The sequence below is a fragment of the Bos taurus genome, chromosome 22 (assembly GCF_002263795.3).
Source record: "Bos taurus isolate L1 Dominette 01449 registration number 42190680 breed Hereford chromosome 22, ARS-UCD2.0, whole genome shotgun sequence".
Taxonomy (NCBI): Eukaryota; Metazoa; Chordata; class Mammalia; order Artiodactyla; family Bovidae; genus Bos; species Bos taurus.
Genome location: NC_037349.1, coordinates 52,316,371 through 52,338,456, shown reverse-complemented (window position 1 = coordinate 52,338,456; position 22,086 = coordinate 52,316,371). Strand labels below are relative to the sequence as shown.

At 49.5% G+C, this 22,086-nt stretch overlaps 1 protein-coding gene across 6 annotated transcripts in view; it reads left to right on the top strand.

Annotated features, from left to right (window-relative positions):
* KLHL18 (kelch like family member 18) overlaps positions 1-22,086 on the top strand; it is a 57,948-nt gene that overhangs the window by 23,430 nt on the left and 12,432 nt on the right. For 3 of the 6 annotated variants that reach the window (XR_009492276.1, XR_009492275.1, NM_001102043.2), the window contains 7 exon segments: positions 2,621-2,751; positions 5,365-5,505; positions 9,719-9,917; positions 12,578-12,738; positions 13,944-14,080; positions 15,582-15,819; positions 21,839-21,943. Coding sequence is in view for 4 of the 6 variants with exons in the window: in NM_001102043.2 (NP_001095513.1) it covers positions 2,621-2,751; positions 5,365-5,505; positions 9,719-9,917; positions 12,578-12,738; positions 13,944-14,080; positions 15,582-15,819; positions 21,839-21,943 (1,112 nt within the window). In the remaining 2 variants the exon portion in view is untranslated. 6 annotated transcript variants of the gene reach the window in all.

Genomic DNA, 22,086 nt, shown 5'->3' with positions numbered 1-22,086 from the left:
TGGTGTCAGATATGCTGTGAGTTAAAAACAGTTCATAGTACACCCTTTTTAAAGACGCTCTGCTAGAAGATACTTTTTACCAGAAAAAGGAAACTAATTTAAAGGAGAATTAAATGGGATCCAAGAAACAAGGATTCCAATACAGGTTAGGGGAAAGGAATTCCCCTATATATATCTAGTATAGATATATCACAAGAACAAACTGATAGAGTAGTTGATGGAACATATTAAAGGGAGTTCAATACTTTATTATCTTCAGGGAAAATAGGCTTTATACCAACAAAGAAATGCAATCATAGTATACATCTTGGCTTGGCTACAAATAGTATTCACATAGACCTAATAATGCAACTCTTAATGCTAATTTAACCAAAATTTGTCATAATTCTATAGAAAAATTGAGAGTAAGCAGAGTAGTATGTGACAAAAGCATTAGAACAAAATCCTAATCTTCCATCATTAGAATTAAATAGATAACATCATAGTTATATTTTGCTGCATAACAAATTACCCTAAAACTTAGTGACTTAAAATATCAGATATGTATTGCCTCACAGTTTCTGTGGGTCATGAGTTGAGAAGCCCTCATGGGGTTGCAGTCCAGGTGTCACCTTGGGCTGTAGTCCTGTGGACCTCTCCTTAGTGAAAGTCACTCAGTCGTGTCCAACTCTTTGTGACCCCATAGACTATACAGCCCATGGAATGCTCCAGGCCAGAATACTGGAGTGGGTAGCTGTTCCCTTCTCTAGGAGATTTTTCCAACCCATGGATTGAACCCAGGTCTCCTGCATTGCAAGTGGATTCTTTACCATCTGAGCCACCAGGGAAGCCCGGACCTCTCCTTTGGATATGTTGTTACCTGGCTTCCCTGAGAGTACGTGATCCAGGAGAGAGAACCAGAAGAATTTCCAGTGTGTTCTGTGATCCAGCCTCAAATGTGACCTACCGTCATCACTTCTGCTACGTTCCATCAGTCACGCAGACCGACCCTGAGACATTGTGGGAGGGGCCTGCACAGGGACATGGATGCCAGGAGACAGGGGTCAGTTAGGAGCTGTTCAGAGGCTACCACAAGTAATAACTAGCAGTGAAAATTAAAGAAATAATTGTTGTTTATCTGCTAAGTCGTGTCCACCTCTTTTGTGACCCCATGGACTATAGCCTGCCAGCCTCCTCTGTCCATGGGATTTCACAGGCAAGAATACTGGAGTGAGTGGCCATTTCCCCTTCCAGGGTATCGTCCCGACCCAGGGATGGAACCTGCGTCTCCTGCATTGTCAGGCGATTCTTTACCACTGAGTCACCCGAGAGGCCTCAAGAAATAATATTATAGGCATATTACTTAGAAAGGTGGAAAGAAATACCACAAGAAAGAGGCTGCCCTTAGGAGCAGGAATCGGGGGACCAGAAACTTCTAGTTTTCATTACAAGCCTTGTAGAACAATTTTAAGAAATATTGTGTGTATTGGTGTGATTTTTTTTAATTATGAAAAACCCTCAGTGTGCAGCCATATAATGTCACCAACGCTGGTAGTAGAACAACACGTGGATTATATGAGGAAGATGTAGAATCTGAATCTGGTTAAGGATCCTTTGGTATTTAGAAGGTGGTGTGCCTGTTCTTGAAGCAGTTAACGGATAATAAACCTAAAGTTCAGTGAAAAAGAGGACACGGTGACACAGCCTGAGCTAGAATCCTTGAATAAATGTGACCCAAAGAGATGAGTATGAGGTAGTGAAATGGCTTTGGCATTTCACTAATGTGGGACTTGGATGAAAAAGGAAGGAAAAAACCAGACTGTTTTGCTCTTTCTGATGAGTAGAAAGTTCTTAAGTGGAAATGTTTATGTGTCTTGGAGCTATAAATGGCAAAGCTTGTTAAAAGGAATATCCTTTTGGCAGACAGTGGGAAAGCACTTTGGAGAACTCCCCGGGATTAAGGATGTGTCCGTGAGGGTTTGGTACAGATTAGAAAGAGTCGGCCTCTGTCCCTGTGAGCCCTGTGAGCTGTGCAGAACGCCAGCCAGTCCACAGCCCGAGTCCTTCCAGCTGCTGCCAGGGTCACGTTCCTAGGAGAACTCTGGGCTCCTTGTGGTCTACCACAGCCTACTTGGCACCCCAGGACCCCATAATAACTGTGCCCATGGTATTTGCTCTGTCCTTGATCCCCACATGTGCCCCCACCCCCCAGCACTTTTCAAGCCTGGTCTTATTTCTCATGTGTTTACTCTTCTTGAGGAGCCTCCTGTTAGGTGCTTCAGGGCTCTTGGCTAGTTTGTGTCTTCCATCTGAATATTGGGATCAGGAAAAAGGGTTCCGGAAGTCAGGTCTTTGAGTTGCTAGGAGATGTGTGGAGGGGTGCAGTGAAGACTGCTGTGTAAATAAAAACTTCTAACTACTTTAATACCTCTTAAAAATGTGCTATTTGCATTCTCCTACTATAACTGAGTATGCTGAGTTTAAAGTACTTCAGGGTCTTTGTGGAATGCCTCGGCCATCACGTACTGGGATGCCCTCAGTACCCCTCCACTGGGCAGACAGTTGACCTGTGGAAGGAATAGGGTGGGTTTTCACATTTGCGTTGCTCAATGTCTGTCTTTGTATTTTACTTTGCCCACAGATCGGGGACCACAAATTCAGTGCTCACCGGATCGTCTTAGCAGCCTCTATCCCGTATTTCCATGCTATGTTTACAAATGACATGATGGAGTGCAAGCAGGATGAGATTGTAATGCAAGGAATGGACCCAAGGTGCGAAGTTTGTCCCTCAGGTTCCACAGCCTGCTTTCAGCCTTGTGTTTGGTGCCCTTTGAGGGCCTTCCAGTGGGACCCAGGATCTAGCACAGCTCCACACACATAGTAGGTGCCCAGTAAACAAGCCAGAACCTCAGCCACTGGCCTGAGACAGGGTTAAAATAAGGAGTTTTGATGTCTTTTTCCTCTATTAGTAACATGTCTCATAGGAACTAGGGTTCAGTACAGAGATGGTGGTGTATTATTCTCTTCACTTTTCTCCCAGCCTTTTAAGCTGACAAAGTAGTCTTTCCAATAAGTGTCTTCATTCATTACCCTTTTCCTCAGTCAGGAACAGCGTTATTCATTAGAGCTTCCTGTATGGATGGAGATGTTCTGTTTGTTGTCTCCAAAATGGTAGCCCTTAGCACATGCAGCTGTTGAGCACTTGAAATGTAGCTGGTAGGACTGAGAGACTGAATTTTAAGTATTATTTAATTGTAATTAATTTAAATTTAATTTTAGGGGAATCCCCTAGTTGTCCAGTGGTTAGCACTCCACACTTTCACTGCCAGGAGCCCAGGTTCAGTCCCTGGTTGGGGAACTAAGATCCTGCAAGCCACACAGCATAGCCAAAAAGATAAATAAATAATAATAAATGTAGTTTTAAATAGCCATGTGTGATTTAAATACTCTCCTGATCAGGAGAGTTTTTCCATGAAGAGAATCTAGAAGTAAGGACAACTTTAAATAGTGCATAAATGATGCACTTTCAGTGCTTCCAGTTCTGCCTCCTGACCCTAAAATTCATCTAGGGCAGAATTTCTCAGCCTCAGCATTACTGACATCTGGGGACAATGATTCTTTGTTATGGAGGGCTTTCTGGGACACTGAAAGATGTTTAGATGGGACATGTTTCATAGTATGCCTTTTTTATTTTTCTCCCTGGAGAAGGGAAGGGCTACCCACTCCAGTATTCTGGCCTGGAGAACTCCATGGGATCACAGAGTCAGACACGACTGAGCGACTTTCATTTTCTTATGCCTTTTTTGGGCCTTGAGAGGAAAAAGTGTATTTATATGACGTAAAAGAGTGGACTGCAAGTCTGTGAATTGGGGCTGTTTGTTCATAACCTCAGCTACATGCAGAGGTCCATTGCGCCTACTCTGCCTGGCGTTGTGCTGGGGTCTGGGCACATAGCAGCCAAGAGGACACACAGGATGACTCTTGTTGGGGGAGACGAGAAACAAACCGGTGACTCTAAAATATTAGCCCTCAACCTATCCTTTGTCACCCGACTTCTTAATCTGCCAGCGGTGAAAACTCGAAGGAGCAGCTAGGAGACTGTGCAGTGTCCTGTGGATAACTGAAGGTGACCTGCCCTAGCACATGGCGAGGGTTTATATACCCACTGCAGGGGAGCAGCCCCAGGCCAGCTACCTGTGAGGAGAGACAGCAACGTGTCTATCTCCACGGGCAGTTGAACATGCTCTTCTCTGAGGTCTGCGTCTGATGGAGCCATGCTAATCGCCACGTGCCATCCAAGCACCTCATTTAACAGGTAGACGGAGCACCTGTGATCTGTGCTGCTGTAGGCACTGAGACACAGCGTTGAGGAAACAGCACCTCTTATTACGCCAGCTTTCTGGTAGCAGCGATCTGGTAGTAGACAGCCAGATACAGCTGGGAAGCAAAAAGAAAAGCAGACAAAGGCTAGCAAATGATGGTGGGGGTCCATGCTATCTCAGGGTGATCAGGGAAGCCCTCTGTGTTGAGGTGACATATGAGGTGAAGTGAGGGAGTAAGCCATCCGGGGGAGGAGCCCTCCAAACAGAGGGAGCCGCCAGTGCAAAGGCCCTGAGGTCAGAGTGTGTTCAACATGTTGAAACAGAGTAAGGGGAAGAGTGGAAGGTGATGAGGTCAGAGGCGGAGGGGCCAGACCATATACAGCCCTACAGACAGAACTTGGATTGCATTCTTGGTGTGAACTGGAAGGCAGAAAAAGCCTCATGCTGAAAGTTTATCCCAAGGAAATAATCGGAAAACATTATTTGTAATAGCTATTATGCTTACCAATAAAGAAAGAAATTATAGCATATTTATGTGTTGGACTACTATTTAGCACCCGTTAAAAATGTTAAACATGGGGAGTTTGCTGGTGATCCAGCGGTTAGGACCTGGTGCTCCCACTGCCATGGCCTGCATTCAGTCCCTAATTGCATAACTGAGACCCTGCAAGCCTCACAGTGCAGCCAAAAGACCATGAATACAGTGTAGAAACATCGGAAAGGGCTTCAAAATGATTATATCATGCAGGCAAGTAGGAAATGAAAACGAACCTAGAAATGACTACAGTTGACTCATTCAGTGGTGAGATTCTGGGTTGTTGCTTTCTCTTTGTAGAACTTTCTGTAATAAAAATATTTGGGCAGTAAGGACACCCTAAGAAGTAGAAGTATAGCTACGGTGAAATGATTATCCTTTTCAGGTAGATTCTCAAAGGACACAGGCTAATTGTATCTGCGAGTGGGGGGCCATCCATTCTCAGCTAACAGTGTCAGCTCACTGAGGGCACGAGTCTCCTGTAAGCCAAGCCCCATCTCTGAAGAGCATCTTTCCTCTTTGCTCTAGTGCCCTGGAAGCTCTGATCAACTTTGCCTACAATGGCCACCTCGCCATTGACCAGCAGAACGTGCAGTCCTTGCTGATGGGGGCGAGCTTCCTGCAGCTGCAGAGCATCAAAGACGCCTGCTGCACGTTCCTCCGAGAACGGTGAGGTGATGCGATGGGCGTGGCCCGTGGTGGCGAGCGGACCGTCTCATCTCTGGGATCCTCTGCCAGTTTGCTGAGTGTTGGGGGCGTGGGAAGTCTTATGAAGGGAGTGAGGAGCTGGGAAGATAACTGCAGAAATGACGTTTCTTGAAATCATTCTGAAGCAGTACCCAGTTCTTTGGGATGCACCTTTGAGGAGCAGGCTTTATGGAGCCCTGCCTGCATTCTCCCTTGGCCTGATGTGTATGTCCTCTCCTGGTCCTCTGCAGTCTGACCAGCCACCTCCAGATTTGGTCAGCATTGCCTAACGGTTCCACAGCTGTCTCCGTCTTTGTGTGGATCCTTCCCCTGCTTGAATTTCTTAGCCTTCCTTTTTCCTTCTGCTCTGAAATACCCCTGCCAAACTTCACCTCCTAGAATTCTCTGTCCCCTTTAACCTTTAATCCCCTGGGAACAGTCACTGTGTGCTTTTAGGGTCAGGGCCATGCATTATGGCCTTACCTAAGTCCAGCGCTTGGCCTTGACCTTTTGAGGACTTGGCAGATAAAAAGGCTCTTCCTCCCCTCAAGAGGCAGAGATCTTAGTCACAAAGTAGAGGCGACTCTGAACACTGGAGGCCCAGGGCTGAGGGTTAGTGCTGGGCCACACACAGGCAGAGACAAGCCAGAACAGCACCCCACAGCACTCCTCTGTCTGTGGTCTCTCCAGGGCCTGGCTCCAGCTGAGCTCCCCTGATACGGGGCCCCTGGTCTCAAGACCAGCATTCCTCTCGCCTCACACCTGCCCTCCTGAACCTCATCCCCTCTGAAAACCCCCCCTTCCCTCTCCCATTTCTACTCCACAAGCCCAAATCTCTTAACAGCTCTGTGGACCCCCACTGCTATCCACATCCTGCCCATGTGGTGCTCAGGGGCATCAGTGAGCACTGCTGTGTGTGCAGCTGGTCTCAGCAACCGTGGGAACGATGCTAACAGGCAGGGGCACCCTTCGCCGGTTTCATTGGGAGGTGGGTGGTCCTGTTTGGGTTTTGCAGTGCAGACCATGTAGTGAGTGCAGCCCCAAAGCCTGACTTGACCAGCCCTAAGATGCCTTCTGGGTCAAGCTGCATGTGGCAGGCCGTGGGGCACTCGCTGTCTGTCCTACTCCTGTGTGAGCTTAAGGACACAGACTGGACTTGATTCATCCCTATATTCCCACAGAACTTGGAGACTGACTAAGGCCCTCTGGAAGGGAGGAAAGGTGGCCATTCTCACGAGGGGACAAGAGCGCCACCTAGTGGCCTTTGAGATCCTTGCTGTCAACACTGGATCCAGGCTCTATTAGTGTCACTGAAAAGATTTTTAGACCAGTGCACTTTTTACATGCACCAGTAATGACATCTCAGGAAAAGGTGCTTAAACACAAATCCTGATGTTTTGAGTCCATCCTTGACATTTTTCTGTTCAGCACTGGGAGCCTCCTTCTGAAGCCTAAGCTCACACCTTATTCCTGTTTTTTATTCCCTGCCACAGGCCCCTGAGGCTTGACCTCCTTTCTGTTTTCTTTTCAATGGCTGCCATCACTGCCCAAGTTTCTGGGGGGTGATTCTCCCTGAGCCTGACTGTAGAGCGTGATGGGGTCTCCCAGCTGCCCCCTTGACGACAAGTACGTGGGCCCTTCACTTTCGAGGTCTGATTACTAAAGACTTGAGGGAAGCCATCCTGAGCGGTAGTGGAAAGGCCAGGGCTTGACAGAGCACAGAGAATGTATGAAGCCATCAGAGTTCTTAGAGCAGTAGTTCCTGAGGCCGCTCTGCCTGTGAGGTCTGCAGTCTGCTGATATTTTTTTCCCCGTGAGATTGGGGTTGATTTTTTCTCTTGACCCCTTTTCCAGCCTTCAGATGAATGGACCTCCTTGTTTTTAGGTGGACATTAGAAGTGGGTATTTTCCAAAATCTCCTTTCAGAACTGGATCGGAACATCAGATGCACCTGTAAACCAAGCCAGTAACTTACTCAATTCAAGTCGCCGCTTCCTGCCTCCGATAAAGCATTGCATCTTATCCTGGTTAAACAGTGTCAGCCCAGAAGGAGGCTGGGAAGCGGCTCTTGACAGATGTGGGCCTCTGTCGGCCCTGTGGGTTACTGTCCCTCTTGTCTCCCTCCTTCTCCTGAGCGGCCCCCTCTCCTGCACAGCTCTCCCTCCTGCTTCCCCACCAGTTGGCTTTCAGACAGGCTCCCCACATCCCATCCTCTTAGATGTGCAGACCCACTTCAATGGAAGGGGTGTTTTGCACTCAGTATCATGGCAAGCCAGTCAAAGGTGAGATGCAAGAGTCCTGACCAGAGGGAGGGGTTGACATGTGTCCCAGGCAGCAGTGTGCATCGTCCTTTCCCACGTCTATGGACTCTACCAGCTCCCTGTCCATGGCATTTGAACCCTCTTCTTGATGTCAGAACAATGGAGTTGAGTGACCATGTGCTTATAGAGGCTGGAGTGGGGTAGGGGGTCTCTCCTCGTATCTCATCTGCCAAATGGTATGAGGTGCTTTGAGCAGGTCTCATCCTGAGAAAGGCTAATGATATCTGACAGATGACTGAGCTGACACTCCGACCCTGAGCCCTGTGTTCCCCCCTGGCCATGCTGCTTGTCCATAGGTGCTCCGTGCTCATGTTTCCTTGGCCTTTGAAACTACACTTAGCTTTGCAAAGCAATGGACAGAGCCAGCTCAGGCTGGAACAAAAAACAACTATATAGAATTTAGTCATAAACCAGGCTCCTGAGATGCTCCGCCTTCTCAGTCCCTGACAGGTCTGCTGCTGGGGGGCAGTGCTGAATATTGGTTGGTAAGTATAGCTTACTGTAACCCTTAAATCAATAGGGGTGGGAGAGGAGAGAAGGCATTCTCACAAGGAAAGGTCAACCTGGGCAGTTTTTAATGTAATATTTACCATCTCCTACCACAAGACTATCAGTCACAAAATCAAAATAAGGAAAGCCTTGTCCCTCAGGGTCTACTGGTACCATCAAGATTTCGGAACCACATTGAGCTCAGTGGGAATTTTCTCAGATGCAATAATAGTTGGAAAAACAAGCATACTAGAAAGTACTAGAAATTAAACCTGCAGCTGACTTCATACCAGACACCATGCTGAGTGCATTTCCTATGTTCCTGCCTAACGGCCACAGCCCCAGGAGGTGGGTAGCTGTTGGCATCACCTTTTTCTAGGTGAGGTTACTACTGACACTTGAGGAGCCTAAGGAATCCCCCCAAGTCGCCCAGGGTGGCAGGGCCAGAATTGAACCCCAGGTTTCCCTGGCTCTGATGAGCACACGTCTGCCTGAGGGCTTTGGGAACGTTCAGTCTCAGCATCCCCACTTGCTTGTAGAGAGACTGTGAGCACATTTCTTTGTTTCTCTGAGCCTCAGTTTTCCACCTAAAAATGAGCGCAATTACTGTTATTTTGGGGTGTTGTTTAAAAGATCCTAGAGAGGGACTTCCCTAATGGTCCAGCGGCTAAGACTCTGCTCCCAATGCAGGAAGCTCAGGTTCAATCCCTTGGTTGGGGAACTAGATCCCACGTGCTGCAACTGAAAAAGAACCTCATGATGCAACTAAGAGCTGGCCCAGCCAAATAAATAAATATTTTTTTTAAAAAAGAGATCCTAAAGAATACGTATGGAAGGCCTGGCGCCACATAAGTAATGCGTGTCACTGTTGTCTGAGCAGCCAGGCCCAGAGAGCCTCTTTCTGTTTATAAAAAAAATTAAAAAAGAAAAAAAGGAAAAACGTGGAAGGGTCCTGACGTAAGAGAAGTCATCTCTGCATGTGGTTTAAACTCTCATTCTACAACTTCAGGGCCTTCCCGGTGTCCAGAGGTGGACCTTCAACCAAGAATGTCAACGCCTGAAGGAAAGCACAGTTTCCCAGAATGTGCTCCGTTCTCTCCCGAAAGGTGCTTCGCAGGGCTTCCCATAGAGCTCTGTCCACCCTGGCGACACCCGAGTCCCATGAGGCAGACGTCTTTGAAGAGAATCTGCCTAGTTTTATACCTTTAACAAGTGGAGTCCCAGAGAGGCTCGGCCTGTGTCACCCAGGGAGTTTCCAACAAAGCTGAGGGCCAAGCTTGTGTATTTTCCCCATTCTGTAGCTCTGCTCAGAACCAACTCGAGCATGACGCAAGATCACGTTCCTCCTCTTAACTTTCTTCTTCTCACCTTCTCTATGCCAAAAGGCTTCACCCCAAAAACTGCCTGGGCGTGCGCCAGTTTGCCGAGACCATGATGTGCGCCCTGCTGTACGACGCGGCCAACAGCTTCATCCACCAGCACTTTGTGGAGGTGTCCATGTCAGAGGAGTTCCTGGCCCTGCCCCTGGAGGACGTGCTTGAGCTGGTGTCTCGGGATGAGCTGAACGTGAAATCGGAGGAGCAGGTCTGTAGAGCAGAGTCTGCAGGTGACACGGGGGGCTGCTGTTCTTCCTCATCTTTGGAAAAAGTAAAACAGAAGACAGTGCAGATCGTGGTGTGTGTGCCCCGTTGCTGCTCATGGGTTCACTTTATCATACCATCTGCACATTTCACGAGAACTTTTTTCCCCACACATTTTAGCGTCTAAATAATACTCAGCTGATTTTATCAACTGCGTGGTCCTCATTCTTCGATGTTTGGGTTATTTTCCAAAATTTACTCTTAGAAGTAATGTTTCCATGAACTGGAAATGAGCACAGATAACTTCTTGAAAGAATCTTACTCTAAAGGTGAGTAGAGATAGGGGCAGTGGCTAGGGGGCATATGAAGTCAAGAGGGTCTTGATTGTTTTACGATGAGAGAAATTACAGTACAATTGGACTGTTGATGGGAATTTTCCAGAAGAGGGAAGAATTGGAAATGTAGGAGAAAGGGGAGATTGTTGTCCTGGGGTAAATGAGAATGGACAGAGTGTAGGGTACAGGGAGGGTGTCTGAGAGGAGCTCGGGCCCCTCATGTCCAAGGCGAAAAGGAGAGCCCATGCCTAGCACAGCAGGAAGGGCGGTGTGCTGAGAGAGTCTGCTTACATTGTCTTCTGGTTTGTTCCTGTGTTCTCAACTGAGAGCGAGGGTGAGGGAAGAATGTTAGACGTCTGAGGAGAGATGAAAAGGTACGAGCTAGGCATCAAGGAAAGAGGGGAGAGTAAATAGACGAAGCTCGGGACTTGGAGAGGGCTGGATAGGAGGTAGGGCCGGGTGAGATCTGCAGTCGCAAGTGTCACATAAGCTGGTCGGCCCTGTTGTGTGTTGTCTGTCGGCTGTATGTACTGCTGCAGGGTAGAGAGTGGGTTGTGTTTAAAGAGCTGGGCTTTATCAGGGTACTCAGGTTTTTTCTAGGTAAGTGTGACTAAGAGAAATAGGAGACTAACATGGGCATGATAACCCATGGAACCCGTGTAGGTGAGAGAGCTAAGGAAATGGGCTGGAGGGGGACCTGAGAGGGAGGTGTGGGGTGAGGGAGAGCCATGCCCAAGGCTAGGTAGAGTTGGTTGCTGAGCTGGAAGGACTGGAGGCAGTGGTCAGGTGCTGCTGCTGCTAAGTCGCTTCAGTCGTGTCCGACTCTGTGCGACCCCATAGACGGTAGCCCACCAGGCTCCGCCGTTCCTGGGATTCTCCAGGCAAGAACACTGGAGTGGGTTGCCATTTCCTTCTCCACTGCATGAAAGTGAAAAGTGAAAGGGAAGTCGCTCAGCCCTGTTCGACTCTTCATGACCCCATGGACTGCAGCCCACCAGGCTCCTCTGCCCATGGGTTACTGGAGTGGGGTGCCATTGCCTTCTCCGGGTCAGGTGCTAGTATACTTAAAATCATGGAAGGTACTGGCCAAGCGAGGTGTAGGTGATTATAGGGTCCTCTCAGGATAAAGACAACACCTTAGAGTAATCAGGAAAAGCTTAAATGAGGGGCTTCCCTGGTGGATCAGTAGCTAAGGCTTTACACCCCCAGTGCAGACGGCCCAGGTTTGATCCCTGAGCCAGTACCACAGGGAACTGGTACCACAGGCCACAACTAAGAGTTTGCATGCTGCAACCAAGATCCCACGCAGCCTAATTAATTACAAAAGAAAATCTTAAATGAAAGCGGATGGTTTTAGTAGCCAGAGAGGAGTGAAGGTCATCCTTTCTGTTGAACAAAAGTGTGGTGCAGGGTGTCTTAAGAGGACAGTGAGTTGGAGGGCAATGAGGGCTGGGCAGTGAAGGGCATCAGCCACAGGGTTGAGAGGAGGTGTATTTGGACCCAGCACTACAGACACCCGGAGCACCATGGCAGCAAGGCCTCTGCTCAACTGGCCACAGGTCTGGGGGTATCATGAAGCTGTACCTTGGCTGAAGGAGCCCCAGGCTCCATCAGACACTCAGCAGAGATGTTAGTCCCAGCTCAGCTCCTTTCCTTAAAGTCTGAAGAGTCCTCTCCCCTGCATGTTAGTGACCATCAAAGAAGCAAAGCCTGAGCTCAGCAGCATGGACCCTGAGATTTAGAGGAGCACACCCCATCCCAGGAGCAAGGGGCCCTGCACTGGTTCGTCCACTAGTTAATATGGCCCAGGGCAGCTCACATGTGCTGTAGTACATTCTTCAAGGGCCTTTGGGCTTCAGAGGGAGAGATGCTTGTGACTGGAGCCCCCGGGGAAGGCTCCTTGGAAAACCCACTTCTGAATCCAGGCCTTAAAGAAATGGGAATGAGTTTAGATGGAAAGGAAGAGATTCGGGCATTCTAGGTGAAGGGGGCAGCCGGCCTGCCTAGAGAAGAGGATGCAGGAGCTTCGGGAATTAAGGTCGACAGTGCTTTGTTGTAGGAGAGAGAGGAAGAAGGAACCTCGGGCAGGTTTTCATTAGGAAGTCATAGTGAAAGCGAGGATGGTGTTCCAGTAGCCTCGGCTTGCCCCTCAAGAGACTGGACCGGATGGGGTAGCTGGGGACGTGGAGAGAAGGCGGTGGATTCAGGAGGCAAGTCAGAGGAAAGATGGGTGGGCCCAAGGGAGTGGAGGGTTTGAGATTGGGGGGTACCGGGGTGCAGGCTCTGGATGGAGGGGTTGCCACCAGCGTTCCCCTCTCTGTTGTGGCAGGTCTTCGAGGCTGTGCTGACCTGGGTCAGGTACGACCGGGATCAGAGGGGGCCCTGCCTGCCCGAGCTGCTCTCCAATATCCGCCTGCCCCTCTGCCGGCCCCAGTTCCTGTCGGACCGAGTGCAGCAGGATGACCTGGTGCGTTGCTGCCACAAGTGCAGGTAAGCGGAGGTGGGTCTGCACACGGATGCTGCCCAGGGTCTGGCGGGGAAGAGAACCTGGCCGCTTCGTTCAGGGGAAGAAGCATTTGGAGTGGTCATTCTGAATTTGTGGCACACAGGTTGATCTGCCTTCTGTCTAGAACCTAGAAGGGTCCAAGTCTGTCACGTTGAGCAGAGAAATGTGCCCTGTTTAAGCATCAAGGCAGAAGGGTCTTCCTCCCCTAAGTTATCTGAGGATTTTCTAGCATCGCCATCCATTGAGCTGTTATGAGCTTACAGACGTCTGTCTTGCGTGCCCTGACCCTGTTCTCACCAGCAGCTGACTTAGTGGTGACTTCCTGGGGCTCCTTGTGCTCCTCCGTAAACATTAGTCAGTGTGCTGGCCTTGGGTGGGTTTGTCCAGCTGCAGTACTGGGCGGGGTGGGTGGGGCATGTTTAGGAGCAGGCAGAAATGGTACCCAGGGTAAACCAAAGAGACTGTGATGCGGCAGAGCCACCAAAACAGTTCAGGAGACGCCATCCGCGGGGGAGGAGGTTATAAAGTAGAGCAGCAGCGGAGCGTCTGCGTCTTCCTTCTTGCTCATCACATTCCACATTCGCAGCTGGCTCAGGAGGAAGTCGGGGGGTGGGGGGGCAAGCAGTGTGAAGGTGTGTGTCAGGTTGGGCTGGAGGTGTGGCTGGAGGCAGCTGAGCCCCTGGAATGAGCAGTCTCAAGGGTGCCGTTGGGGAGTTTGAGCTTGGTTCTGTAGGCAGTGGGTAGTTACGGAAGGGTCTTAATTAGAAAACCAACCTGGACGGCAGGGTGGAGGCCGGCCTGGAGGCAGGGGGTCTCTCAGGAGCAGGTGGCTTCTGCCGCCTCAGTCCAGGTGAGATGGTTCATCACAGGGTGTGAGTTAAGGAAAGAAAAGGAAGAGCTGGGTCTGAGTGGCAACAGGATGCAGGCAGCTTGTTGAGCCTCCCCAAGCCCAGCTAGTTTATACAAGACTGTTTTTCTTCTATTTAGCTAGCGGAGGTGGGCTCCACTCATCTCGTCCCTCCAGTGTCGAGTGGGTCTCAGTGGTTGTGTGTAGTTTCCCTGGACTCGCCTGCGTTCTTTGAGACCAAACCTTCCTCCTAGGCTTCCCATGCAGTTGTGGGTGGGACCTGAAAATGTGGGGCAAGAGGAGAGAGTCCTTCCTGTCCTGGATTCTTGCACTTTATTCCAGGGACCTGGTAGATGAAGCAAAGGACTATCACCTCATGCCAGAGCGCCGGCCCCACCTGCCGGCTTTCAGAACTCGGCCTCGCTGCTGCACATCCATCGCTGGGCTCATCTATGCTGTGGGGGGCCTCAACTCAGCAGGTATCTTGCAGCTCCCCTTCATAGAGCCCCGTCTTGGCCGCCGTGGTTGAAGAAGCACCCAACAAGCTAGCCTGGCTCCCCTGCTTCCTCTCCCTGGTGCCTTTTGATTTTATATCATCGCTCTGCTGTTAGGGCATGTCAGATATTAATACTCTTGAAACAGAATATCAGAGCACAAAAGGTCTTTAGAAATCCTGCAGGCCTGGCCTTCACAGTGAGGAAATTGAGGCTCAGAGAACTTGATCTGTGTTCACACAAGTTCTTTGGGCTGAGCAAGGGCCTGGCTCCTGGGCCCACACTCATTCTCTAATATCCTGTCAGCTACGGGATTTACTCGGCTCTGGATAGGATATAATCAGAGACCCAATTCTGTTACCAGGCTAATCACATCGGGTCGTGTGGCCCTCTGGGCTTAGACTCTGAGATGTCACCGTGTAAGAAGCCAGATTCTCCAAGTACACAGGGTCTGCACTGTCAGTACTTTTCACTCTTGGACTCTTAGCCTCTAGTGAAATACACGTGCCTTATAGTCCTCGTGTTCTTGGCACTCCTGTGTCATACAGTCAGGCTCTCAGGAACGCTCCCTGGAGCCCGGGCCCCTCCTGCCCACCCCAGGTGTCACTGTCGGGCGGGAGTACTCTAGGAGAGGGCAGTGGAGACTGCTGAGTCCTTGCAGTGCAGAGGCACAGGGAGTTGTCACCTAGGATGTGAAGGCCTGGCCTCTTCAGAGGCCGCCAGGCTGATGGGAGGTGGGGAGCTGGTGGGCAGTCCTGGGCAGTTTTGCTTTTGATTGAAACTTCGTGGGGAGATGGGTCCTGGCCTCTGCTGCTTGTTAACCATATGACCTGGAAAAGGTAAGTCCTCAACTAGTGAACGTAGAGCATGGCAGGTGTTGAGTGTCCCAAAACAGTAGAAAACAGGGAGGGGGTTATTTTATTTGATCTTTTAAAAAAAAAAAAACAACAATAGTGAAAATGGTGGGGTTGGAGTTACTCCTGCTGCCGTGGTTACCATTTGTTGAGCACGGGGTATAGTCTAGAACTCTGCTAGGTGTTCTGTCATGTAATCCTCGTGGGAACTCTGCCCTGGAAATGATCTCACGTGTGAGAACATAAGATGGGGATGCCAAGCAGCTTGCCCAGGGCCCCCTGCTAGGAAGCAACAGTCGCACTGGAGCCATGCCCTGCTCTGTGGGCATGCCGCCCGGGTCGGGGAAATAGTGGACCCCATTTGCCTTCACCTTTGCCTTTCAGCAGGTGAAGAACCTTCTTGCCACTTAAAAGCGCCCTGTCTAGAAAGGAAACAAGCGCCTCCAGTCTGCTTCTGATTTCCCTTAAAGAATTAGGTTTGAGGTTATCCCCGGCTCCAGTTCCACAGGGGGCCCTCCAGCCTTGAGTGATTGTGTGGGAAGAGCTGATAAGATCAAGTCGAACATGCCATGTAATCATTGCCCAGCAGCCGTGATCTAAACGAGCGGTCTCATTTGTTTTAATTTGAGTAGCAAATTTTTATGCAGGTGACTCCCTGAATGTGGTGGAAGTGTTTGACCCCGTCGCCAACCGCTGGGAGAAGTGCCATCCCATGAGCACAGCCCGCAGCCGCGTCGGCGTGGCCGTGGTGAATGGGCTCCTCTACGCCATCGGCGGGTACGACGGCCAGCTGCGGCTGAGCACCGTGGAGGTCTACAACCCGGAGATGGACACGTGGACTCGAGTGAGGAGCATGAACAGCAAGAGAAGGTATTCCGGGAGCAGGCTGCACGTCCTGCGTCACTCTTTGGGACCCCATGGTCTAGGATGGTGGCGCCATCCTAGATCAGCAGGACACGAAGTAAAACAAACGCAGGCTTCAGCCTGGGGATCCCTGCAGCCGCTGCCCGTACCTCCTGGGAGCCAGCACCCCCGTCTGCTTGTGGTAAAACCCCTGCCTTGTCCTTTGAGGAACCTGGGGAGATGACACAGGGGCGTGTGGACATTGTACTGTAACTTAAGTGCCAGATAAGGACTGAAGGTTTTTATTATGGAAGACGTGAGGAGGGAGAGAAGCTGGGCTGGAACATTGGGAAGGTTTCGGCAAAGAGGTGCCGGGACCACAGTTTGAAAGCTGAAGAGTAAGGAGGATTTAACTTCTGTCAGTCACACGAGGGAGTTGGAGGGAATTCCTCCCTATGCTCTCTTTCCCCCCAGGATCCCTGCCCCACATGCTTTCACTGGCAGGGGCTTTGTGGAGCACAGCAGTGCTCTTTACCTGGGGGCTCCACACGGTCCCCAGGCCTGAGCACACAGCTGGCTGTGAGGTGGACCAAGCTTGTGTCTCCTAACGCCTTCCAGCCACTTGTCTGCTTCTGCCCACGTTTCCTGAGTAAGACGAGAGATGAGAGGACATCCAAGGTGCCCTGTTCGTTTAACCAGAACGGTTCTGCGTTGATCCTTTTTATGTATTGCGCCTCCTGGACATATGCCCAACTTTGGAAGGAAAAAGTTAAGATGATATTATTTTTGAAAAGCCCTGGACCAGCTGCCCTTTAAGGGCCTTGTCTACTTTTGTAATTCTGTGGCCTGAGTATTTGCCTCACAGACCCCTTTGTCTGGCTGTGATTTGGGTTTTGTCCTCGTAAGCTCATGTGAAAAAAGAGAGAGATGCCAGTCACTGTGTGTGTGAGGAAGAGGAGTCATGTTTCAGCGTGGAAGTCCTTTGCCACATGGAAGTGTCACAGCCATGATACACGTTGTCCTCATTCAGTTGTGTCTGTGTGTGACCTTGAGCAGGGAGGAACCTGCCTTTGTATCAGTGAGATTCACAAAAGGCCAAAGAGCTTCGTTTTTGGAAGAAAATATATGTAGAAAAGATCTGCCCTCTAGTGGTTCCTTCTCCTCCTGCCTCTGCCTCGGGGCTTCCCCTTCTGGCTCCTTCGGTCCTTTGCAGCTTTCTATGGCCTCAAGTGACTCACTGCTCAATATCCCCCATCAGGAGGGCCTTTTTCGCTTTAATGGCCATGAGTTGTTTTTCGTTGCGTGTCTGCTCTGGGCTGCTTGCTAGCTTCGACGTCACAAGGTCTGGAATGCTGTCTGGGAGGAGCCCGCCGGGTGGCACCTTCTCTCACTGTGGTTATTAGGCGCACAGGCCCAGCTCCATTGCATCCCCCTGAAGTGACAAACTGCCTTAAAATGTGCATGGTCACTTCTCCCCTGATGAACCACATGCCTTCTCTCCTGCTGGCTGGTGACAGCCTCCTTTCTACCGTTGTTCCCTGCCCTCCTCTAGTCCTGCAGGCTCCTTGCCCAGAGCCCTATCCCATGACTGTTCCAGTCCACAGCGGTCAGTTCAGTTCAGTTTAGTCGCTCAGTTGTGTCCAACTCTTTGCGACCCCATGGACTGCAGCACGCCAGGCCTCCCTGTCCATCACCAATTCCCCGAGCTTGCTCAGACTCATGTCCATTGAGTCGCTGATGCCATCCAACCATCTCAACCTGTCTCCCCCTTCTGCTCCTGCCTTCAGTCTTTCACAGCATCAGGGTCTTTTCAAATGAGTTAGTTCTTTGCATCAGGTGGCCAAAGTATTGGAGTTTCAGCTTTAGCATCAGTCCTTCCAATGAATATTCAGGACTGATTTCCTTTAGGATGGACTGGTTGGATCTTCTTGCAGTCCAAGGGACTCTCAAGAGTCTTCTCCAACACCACAGTTCAAAAGCATCAACTCTTTGACACTCAGCTCTCCTTATAGTCCAACTCTCACATCCATACATAATTACTGGAAAAACCATAGCTCTGACTAGATGGACCTTTCTCGGCAAAGTAATGTCTCTGCTTTTAATATGCTGTCTAGGTTTGTCATATCAATAATCTCAGATATGTAGATGACACCATCCGCATGACAGAAAGTGAAGAAGAACTAAAGAACCTCTTGATAAAAGTGAAAGAGGAGAGTGAAAAAGTTGGCTTAAAGCTCAACATTCAGAAAACTAAGATCATGGCATCTGGTCCCTTCAGTTCAGTTCAGTTCAGTCACTCAGTCGTGTCCGACTCTTTGCGACCCCATGAATCGCAGCACGCCAGGCCTCCCTGTCCATCATCAACTCCCAGAGTTCACTCAAACTCACGTCCATCGAGTCAGTGATGCCATCCAGCCATCTCATCCTCTGTCATCCCCTTCTCCTCCTGCCCCCAAATCCCTCCCAGCATCAGAGTCTTTTCCAATGAGTTAACTCTTTGCATGAGGTGGCCAAAGTACTGGAGTTTCAGCTTTAGCATCATTCCTTCCAAAGAGCACCCAAAGCTGATCTCCTTTAGAATGGACTGGTTGGATCTCCTTGCAGTCCAAGGGACTCTCAAGAGTCTTCTCCAACACCACAGTTCAAAAGCCTCAATTCTTTGGCGCTCAGCTTTCTTCACAGTCCAACTCACATCCATACATCACTACTGGAAAAACCATAGCCTTGACTAGACGGACATTTGTTGGCAAAGTAATGTCTCTGCTTTTTAATATGCTGTCTACTACTACTACTACTAAGTCACTTTAGTTGTGTCTGACTCTGTGCGACCCCACAGACAGCAGCCCACCAGGCTCCCCTGTCCCTGGGATTCTCCAGGCAAGAACACTGGAGTGGGTTGCCATTTCCTTCTCCAATGCATTAAAGTGAAGAGTGAAAGTGAAGTTGCTCAGTCGTGTCCGACTCTAGCAACCCCATGGACTGCAGCCCACAAGGCTCCTCCGTCCATGGGATTTTCCAGGCAAGAGTACTGGAATGGGGTGCCATTGCCTTCTCCAGAATATGCTGTCTAGGTTGATCATAACTTTTCTTCCAAGGAGTACGCGTCTTTTAATTTCATGGCTGCAGTCACCATCTGCAGTGATTTTGGAGCCCCCAAAAATAAAATCTGACACTGTTTCCACTGTTTCCCATCAGTTCATGGCAAATAGATGGGGAAACAGTGGGGAGCCCCCACGGTTTTTTGGAGGCCCCAAAATCACTGCAGATGGTGATTGCAACTATGAAATTAAAAGACGCTTAGTCCTTGGAAGGAAAGTTATGACCAACCTAGACAGCATAATCAAAAGCAGAGACATTACTTTGCCAACAAAGGTCCATCTAGTCAAGGCTATGGTTTTTCCAGTGGTCATGTATGGATGTGAGAGTTGGACTGTGAAGAAAGCTGTGCGCCGAAGAATTGATGCTTTTGAACTGTGGTGTTGGAGAAGACTCTTGAGAGTCCCTTGGACTGCAAGGAGATCCAACCAGTCAGTTCTAAAAGAAATCAGTCTTATGGACTCTGTGGGAGAGGGAGAGGGTGGGAAGATTTGGGAGAATGGCATTGAAACATGTAAAATATCATGTATGAAACGAAAAAAAAAAAATCAGTCCTGAATATTCATTGGAAGGACTAATGCTAAAGCATCCAATACTTTGGCCACCTGATGCCAAAAGCTGATTCATTGGAAAAGACCCTATGCTGGAAAAGATTGAGGGCAGGAGGAGAAGGGGATGACAGAGGATAAGATGGTTGTATGGCATTGCTGACTCAATGGACGTGAGTTTGGGTAGGCTCCGGGAGTTGGTGATGGACAGGGAGGCCTGGTGTGCTGCAGCTCATGGGGTCGCAAAGAGTCGGACACGATTGAGCGACTGAACTGAGGTTGGTCATACCTTTTCTTCCAAGGAGCAAGTGTCTTTTAATTTCATGGCTGCAATCACCATCTGCAGTGATTTTGGAGCCCAAGAAAATAAAGTCTGTCACTGTTTCCATTGTTTCCCCATCTATTGTCCAAGAAGTGATGGGACCAGATGCCATGATCTCAGTTTTTTGAATGTTGAGATTTAAGCAAGCTTTTTCACTCTCCTCTTACACTTTTATCAAGAGGCTCTTCAGTTCTTCTTTGCTTTCTGCCGTAAGGGTGGTATCATCTGCATATGTGAGGTTATTGATATTTCTCCCAGCAATCTTGATTCCAGCTTGTGCTTCATCCAGCCCAACATTTCACATGATGTACTCTGTATATAAGTTAAATAAGGGTGACAGTATACAGCATTGATGTACTCCTTTCCCAATTTGGCACCAGGCTGTTGTTTCATGTCCAGTTCTAACTGTTGCTTCTTGACCCACATTCAGATTTCTCAGGAGGCAGGTCAGGTGGTCTGGTATTCCCGTGTCTTGAAGAATTTTCCACAGTTTGTTGTGATCTACACAGTCCAAAGCTTTGGCATAATCAATAAAGCAGAAGTAGATGTTTTTCTGAAATTGCCTTGCTTTTTCTGTGAGCCAACAGATGTTGGCAATTTGATCTCTGGATCCTCTGTCTTTCCTAAATCCACCTCGGACATCTGGAAGTCCACAGTTTACGTACTGTTGAAGCCTGGCTTGGAGAATTTTGAGCATTGCTTTGCTAGTGTGTGAGATGAGTGCAGTTGTGCGGTAGTTCCCCTTGTCTCTTCACACTGTCTTTACCATTTCATTAAAAGGTAATGTCACATGGTTTTGTGGCACCTCTCAGTCCTTCTTACATTTTTGTTCAATTCCACAGTTGTTACTTTTGCCTACTTCTAGAAGGACAGTAACATGTCTAGTGAGTTTGTGACCTTCCCACAGTCCTCTCCTCAGGCAAGTCCTGTCCTCTTTCAGGCTGACTAAGGGATGTCACGTGGATCACTGTGATTTGCTGTGTACATTAGAAAGGGGGCTGTAAAACCTGGCATCCTTTATTTTACTGTTTGTTAGACACCGAGATTCGCTTTTAATCTTCTTCAGCATCAGGTCTGAACACAGTGAATCGGGCAGCTTGGCACTCATGTTTCATTTTCATGAGGCTTTGTGTAGACCAGAAGACTGTATGATTACACCAGATCCCTGCTTCTTTGGTATTAGGAGAGCTTGGCACGATGAACAGTGTGGGAGACAGGCCCTCTGGGCAGCCCTGAGAGGATCGCCTGGCCTCCTCAAGCCACAGCTGCCCATCTCTGCAGGGGTGATGGTGATGCCTCCCATGGGATCGCTGAGGGTGCGAAATAGCAAGTAGAGAGCACCTGCTGTGTGCAGTGGGTGTGAAATAAACAGGAGCTGTTGCCTGACCCCTCAGACAAGTTAGGGGACATGCAGGGCCATGTATGTAACAAAAAGATGTCTGCCATACCTTATAGTGAAATGTGTGGGGAGATCACAGTCACCCACATGTTAAGGGATTGTTCCTTACAAAGCACCACACTCAGCAGTGTCAGGGTCTCACTGTGAGGACCCCTGTCTTCCAGGAGGTCCCCACTTGTCAAGAGATGGCGGGTCGATGTCTGGTACCCCTCTGGGCAGGGCCTTTGGCTCGCTCGGCTCTCTAGACCCGGTGCCCTGGACGGTATGCCTGGTGAAGGTCTGGTGTGCTGGACGAATGGGTGATGGACAGCTGTGAGAAAGGAGCTGCGCTGGGAGGGCGAGGTCGGGAGGGACTCATTCTTGCTGAGGAATCCAGGATGGCTTCTGGAGGAGCATAGGGAGGAATTTGACCTAGGCCTTAAAGGTGAATCCTACCCTGAGCACGGCAGGGCAGAAGAGCATATCAAGGGCTGAGAAGGAGGTGGAGGAGGCACCCCGGGCAGGAGGCAAGAGGAACCCCAGGGCGGTTCCGTTTCCATTTTACACCGTTGCTTAAGCACATACCTGGGATTTAGGTCTGTTCTAGAAGGAGGCAGTTTGGGGCTCAGCTTACTTCTCTGCACGTGAGAGGTTGCCTCGGGAAGTCTGAAGCCCTCGGGATAACAGCTGTGTCTGTTTCAGTGCCATGGGGACGGTCGTGCTGGACGGACAGATCTACGTCTGTGGTGGCTACGATGGCAACTCTTCTCTCAGCTCTGTGGAGACCTACTCACCTGAGACAGACAAGTAAGGAATCCAGCTCCCCTGGGGCATTGGAGCTTGTTAGAGTATGAAGATCAAAAGTGCTCTCCTCATGCTTCTCGAGGTTAAGGAAGATTTCTCCTGTTCAGCCCCTGTGGCATATGTTAGTTGCTCAGTTGTATCTGACT